Here is a 6,615-nt window from a genome sequence, read left to right as displayed (position 1 = left end):
TTTCTGATGAGACACCCAGCGCATAAAGCCACATTAGAAACAGATTTAAACCAATATTTTTCGTTAAATGCCACTACTGATGTTTCACACAGCACAATATGGAACGCCCACAAAGCAGTAATAAGAGGCTCCTTTATCAAATTAGGGCATATGGTTAAAAAAAACAGAAACGAGCAACTAAACACCCTGCTAGAGAAACAAAAACAGGTGGAAACTAAAAATATGCTTTCTCCGACGACGGAGTTGGCAAATGAACTTAAACAGATTAGAATAGCTATCCATACCCTATTGTTTGACTCATATGCCAGACAATCCCAAAAACTAAAAGCGCAATTTTATACCTTCGACAATAAAACAGGGAATGTCTTTGCTAATAAACTAAAAAAAAAGCATGCTAAATCTAGAATTCATTACATTTGGAACCCTTCCTCGTCCCATAAAATATACTCCCCACATGAAATTGCGCAGGGCTTTATGGAGTATTATGCAAACTTATATAATCTTACACTAGATTCTGATACGCACACCCCCACATCTGAAGAAATTGATGCCTTCTTAGATGTTCTCCAACTACCTGCTCTATCCCACATCCAACTTGCTAAACTAAACCAACCCATCTCAGAAGGGGAACTTACTATGGCCATTAAGAACCTGCCTTCTGGAAAATCCCCCGGTCCAGACGGGTTGACAGCCCTTTACTACAAAACCTTTTCTACCACTCTGGTGCCGTTTGCGACCCCTTTTTTTAATGACAGCATGACGCTGGGCCACATGCCCAGGGAAAACCAGGAGGCGTTAATAATTACCCTTCCAAAACCGGGGAAACCACCAGATAAACCCTGCAATTTTCGCCCAATATCGCTGTTAAATGTGGACATAAAACTTTATGCTTCTATCCTAGCGTCCCGAATAGCTCCCTTGCTGCCTGCCTTGGTCTCTTCAGATCAGGTAGGCTTCATTAGAGGCCGTCAGGCCTATGACAACACAAGACGTCTGATCAACATCTTACATCACCTAGACAATACATCGACTCCAGCGGTCCTTTTGGCGCTAGATGCCGAGAAGGCGTTTGACCGCCTGAACTGGTCTTTCTCCTTCTCGGTTCTGGGACGAATGGGTTTCAGTGGACTTATACTGTCCGCTATACGGGCACTGTATTCACAACCGAACGCCAAAGTATTTACAAACGGCACACTGTCAGCTAGTTTCTCATTGGGGAACGGTACTCGCCAGGGATGCCCACTGTCGCCACTAATGTTTATTCTATGTATTGAGCCCCTGGCCCTGGCGCTAAAAGCTAACCCATTGATTTCAGGCATTGACATACAGGGACGACAACATTTAGTGTCTATGTATGCGGATGATGTCCTATTATCAGTAACTGACCCATCCACGTCTATACCAGCAATAATGGACACCATATCACGCTACAGCACAGTATCTTATTATAAATTGAATGCGAGCAAGACCCAAGTTTTACCGCTCCGGCTTGACACAACACTAGCGCTCTCTCTTAGGGGTGCATATCCATTGGACTGGAGAACAGACAGCATCAATTATTTGGGAATACAGATTACACCTACCTTTAACTCTTTGTATTCACACAACTATCTCCCATTTATAAAAACCTTTGGGGAGGAACTGGATGCCCTGAATAAAATAGAGATGTCCTGGCTGGGTAGAATAGCCGCTTTTAAAATGCTCACATTGCCCAAACTGCTTTATCTATACCGTTCCCTACCCATTCCCATTCCACGTGCATTTTTTCGCCGCCTTAACAGCATGTTACTTACATTTATATGGGCAAACAAGCGGAAAAGAGTCTCAATGACCCTAATGACAAAACACAGAGACCGGGGTGGGGCGGGACTTCCGCACATATATCACTATTATGTAGCAACTCTGATATCACAGCTTAGACCTTTCCTCAGGGGTATACCAGACACTCCTTGGATGCAGGTGGAGAGCTCTTTCTTTGGCCAGGGAGTTGCAGCCTCATTACTGTATCTCAGGGTATGGAACTTAGCCTTACCAAACAACATCTCTCCAGTAACTAAGGCAGGCTTACATTGTTGGGAATATTTACACAGTACGGCTGGGAAACGCCGATCTACTAGCCCCCACACAACGCCATTGCGTCTTTTATCAATTGCCATAAAAGATCTAGACGTCCGCAATTGGGACTCAGCTGGCATCACTACAATACATCAGCTATATCGTAATAATACTTTACTGTCCTTCACAGACCTCACACGAAATTACAACCTCCCTCAATCTGACTTTTACAAATTCCTACAAAAAAGGCATTTTTTACATACCAGAAATGATTGCACATGGCTTTACTCCAAGGAGGCCTTTTCCATACTGGGGGTCCAACAAAAAGGACTTCGCTCACTAATGCATATACTAGAATCCGATAAACCAATGACTACCTACACCCCCTTTAAGTCTTGGGAAAAAGATTTATCCAGGTCAATCACAGATCAGGAATGGTTAACTGCTGGCAAATGGGCAAAAAGGGCCCTACCATCGGTACTTCATCAAGAAGCCTATCTTAAATCACAATATAGATGGTATCTTACTCCTGATAGGCTACATCTCATATATCCGGACTCCCCACAGGAGTGCTGGAGGGGATGTGGCATCAAAGGAACTATATTGCATGTATTGTGGGCTTGCCCCCTACTGGAAAGGTACTGGCAACAGGTTCGGGCGATGGTGGGTAGTGTACTGGGCTCCGATTTCTCCCTGACCTCAGCCACAGCATTGCTGTTGTTGGATCTCCATTCCATTCCACCTCAGTTTAGAAACATAGTCTGTAAAATCTTGGTCTTAGCCAAATTAATTATAACTCGCCACTGGAAATCTCCTATACCCCCGACTATCAAAGAACTTAGCTCAACGTTAAATCATTCTTACGCTTGCGAGAGAGCAATGGCCTATAACACTGGGGCAATCCCCTCTATGGAAAAAATGTGGGAGCCTTGGGTACGGTCTACTTTCGCCCAGCCTGTGCCATAATGACCCTCGGAACTACACGTCCTTGTTTTGTAGTAATCCACAACATTGAAGAGTCCGACACCATATACTTCATACGCTCCTTGACATATTTAGCATGGCAAAATTGTGCAGATGCTCACCTTACCTGTTCATTTCCTCTCTGCTCCTTCCCTCCCCACCCTCCTCCTACTTTACCCAACCACCCATCCCCCACTGTTACATGACAGTTTTCTAGTTATTGTTCTTTGTTATCCAGCGAAGATACTTGATTGGCACCATACTATGTGATCATAGGTTTCATGGTCTCTCTTGATGGCATTTCACATGTCCGTCCGGAGCTGGACATATCCTTGTTAGACAATATGCATGTCATGTGCTATTCTTTACTTGTATCTTATGCTTGTTGTTTATTATCATACAATGTGAAAATTTCAATAAAAAAGTATTGAACCAGTATATGTTTTGTTAAAATGGAGAACCCTTGAAAAACGTTACTAACATAGTGGAATATAGGTGGTAGTTGCCAAATTCAATCAAGTACAGGACATGTAAAAGTAAGAAAAAAAAGCAGAGATTATGTATTGTTTATTTATTTCTATGTTACATTTATTCTTTTCATCTAAATTATTGAAGAAATTATAATTTTACAGTCCTGTGCATTACACTTCTTTTATTAATTTCAGGCTTGAGGAAAATAATGTAGCACTTTGGGAAAAATATAAAGCCTAAAAGTCCAGCACTTGATGCCAATATAGAAAAAACTTCTACGGCCACCATGTATTTTCCTTTAGAACTCAGATAAGACGGTACCATAGAAATCCAGACACTGCAGAACACCAGCATACTGAATGTGATGTACTTGGCTTCATTAAATCGATCTGGTAATGTTCTAGCCAAATATGCTACAGTAAAACTAATAGCTGCCAGGAAAAATAAATAACCCAGAATTGCAAAAAAGGCAACTTGAGATCCCTCATTGCACTGAATGATGATCCTTCTCTGATAGGAATGTGTGTCCTGCTCCAGATATGGGGGAGAGAAGTATAGCCAAATAATGCTGATAATAACCTCAATGGCTGAGGCCAATACAACTATAGAGTTGGACACTTTCATTCCCATCAGCTTTCGCCATGGACTTCCAGGTCTGGATATTTTAAAAGCCGTATAGACAGTGATGGTTTTGGCCAATATACAAGACACAGAGATGGAGAAGATGATGCCAAAAACTATTTGTCGAAATTTGCAGGTCCTATCAGAAGGACGACCAATAAATAAAAACACACAGATAAAGCACAATGAGAGTGAGACGAGAAGGATGAAGCTCAGGTCCTTGTTATTTGCCTTCACAATTGGTGAATTTTTATTTGAGACAAATATTCCTAATATCAGAACAGATATTGTCCAAAACAGAAGAGCAAAGGTCAATAATGTTATAGCGAGACTGTCAGAATAGGCGAGGAATTCCTCCTGCCTGGGAAGACATCGATCTCTTTTATTGCTTGACCATTCTATGAGTAAACATTTTATGCAGTTTTCACTATCTGGAAAGACACAAAAGTAAATTATATTTTATTCTATATCCTATTATGCACAATTTTGCACTTAATTCAAAGTTACTGAAGGCTCCAGTGTGCACATTTACGCCTGGTATGTTAAGTCCTTGACATCCTGCGTCCTTAACAGACTAATATTCACACTGTTATTTTTGTGCATTTGCTTTATGAATTTGTATTTTACATCACATATATTTACAGTGGAAGACAAAATGATAAAATAGAATATAATCATTTTTTTTTTATCAATTTCCAAAACTCCAGCTCCAGTTCAGCCATGTCCTTCTTATATACAGGTGCCCAGAATTGGACACAATACTCCATGTGTGGTCTTACTTCTGATTTAAACAAAGACAAAATGATGGTCTTGTCACAAGCTTCTATATCCCTCTTGATGCATCCCAAAGCTAATCTAACAAAGTAATGGAATGTATCAAGAGAGGCATAGAGGCTTGTGACAAGAACATCGTTTTGTCTTTGTATAAATCCTTAGTAAGACCACATGTCCAATTTTGGACCCCTGTATATAAGAAGGACATGGCTGAACTAAAGTGGGTGCAAAAAAGAACGACCAAAGTAATTAATGGTATGGGAGGATTACAGGACCAAGACAGGTTATCAAGCTTGGGGTTATTTAGTTTGGAGAAAAGACGTCTTAGGGGCGATTTGATCACAATGTACAAATATATGAATGTACAGTACAGAGATCTTTCTAGTGATCTTTTTATACCTAGCCTGATAACCATGACAAGGGGGCATTCACTAAGTCTAAGGGAAAGAAAGTTTTACCATCATCACAGACAGAGATTCTTTACTGTAAGAGCAGTGAGACTATGGAACACTCTACCACATGATGCTGTGATGTTTGACTCAATAAACAAGTTAAAGGGGGGTCTGGATGTTTTTTTTGGAAAAATATAATATTACAAGTTATGGATATTAGATTTATAGGGACAGAACATTGATCCAGGGATTTATTCTGCCATATTGGAGCTGGGAAGGAATTTTTCCTCTCTTATGGAGTAATTGGCATCGGCCTCAAATGGGTTTTGTGCCTTCCTCTGGACCAACACATCAGAGTTATAGGCTGAACTTGATGGGCTCTTGTCTTTTTCAACTTTATGAACTATCCATGTAAACATTTTAGCCTTATATTATCAATCAGATTTCTAAATCATTATTACCAGTGATATTGGATATTTCTCCTTCAGAACACATTACACAGTCATAACAGCAGATCGGCTTCTTATTATTCTTGATCTTCCTGCTACCAGGTGGACAATTTTCTGAACATTGAGATCTTGGTAGCTACAAAGAGAAATACATTTTGTAATAAGGCTTCTGCTAAAGATAGAAGTAAATATCTGACCGATAATTGTGATATTCTGGAACATTAAAGGTCTGAGCTTGATTAAAAATCATGTTAACATTAAGGACAAAATTATTCCCCAACCCACCAATGTGTACCTCTTCATTCTTCCAGGTTACCAGTGATGTGTTGATGTAAAGCTGCTTTTCTGATGATTCCCATGGCACGAAAGTTCCCACTTGGTTAATTTTGAGAAATGTTTTTCTTATCATCACCCAGTTATATATCATATAAACTATGTTCATTCCTCCCTTCTCATCGTAGTACAATCTCTTCTCTGATCCATTTTTGGAATAAATATACTTCAAGTATCGATTTAACTTTCAATAAAATATAAATAATATGTTATACCATGTACCATCATCAGCATTTTTATTAGTCACAATTTTTTTATTTCGTTAATAGTTAGGGGGTGGGGGTTGGTGTGATTTAGAAAGTAAAGTAATAACAAAAGTTTGTCTTCCCCAAGGATCTTTGATGCACACCAGCCTGCTCTCTACTATGGGGTTTAGGCAATTAGTTGCAGCCACTTCAGCTACCCTGATAGCTAAACCCAGCCTGAACTCCTAACAGGTCATGGAACGCAGCAAGATACAATTTACAACTATTTCTTGCTGACTCTGAATACGGTGATCCTTTAACTTACAATGACCTCAACATACAATAGTTTCAGCATACAATGGTTTTTTCTAG

At 40.0% G+C, this 6,615-nt stretch overlaps 1 protein-coding gene across 1 annotated transcript in view; it reads right to left on the bottom strand.

Moving 5' to 3' along the window:
* Window positions 1-3,636: 3,636 nt before the first annotated feature.
* LOC130367667 (vomeronasal type-2 receptor 26-like) overlaps window positions 3,637-6,615 on the bottom strand; it is a 47,722-nt gene continuing 44,743 nt past the window's right edge. Inside the window, exons 4-6 of the mRNA XM_056570663.1 lie at window positions 6,021-6,242; window positions 5,738-5,861; window positions 3,637-4,541 (exon numbers count right to left, since the gene is read on the bottom strand). Of these exons, the coding sequence (XP_056426638.1) occupies window positions 3,637-4,541; window positions 5,738-5,861; window positions 6,021-6,242 (1,251 nt within the window). The remainder of the gene's footprint in view (window positions 4,542-5,737; window positions 5,862-6,020; window positions 6,243-6,615) is intronic.

The sequence above is a fragment of the Hyla sarda genome, chromosome 1 (assembly GCF_029499605.1).
Source record: "Hyla sarda isolate aHylSar1 chromosome 1, aHylSar1.hap1, whole genome shotgun sequence".
Classification (NCBI taxonomy): Eukaryota; Metazoa; Chordata; class Amphibia; order Anura; family Hylidae; genus Hyla; species Hyla sarda.
Note: the sequence above shows the minus strand (reverse complement) of the source record. Positions and strands in the feature narration are given on the sequence as shown.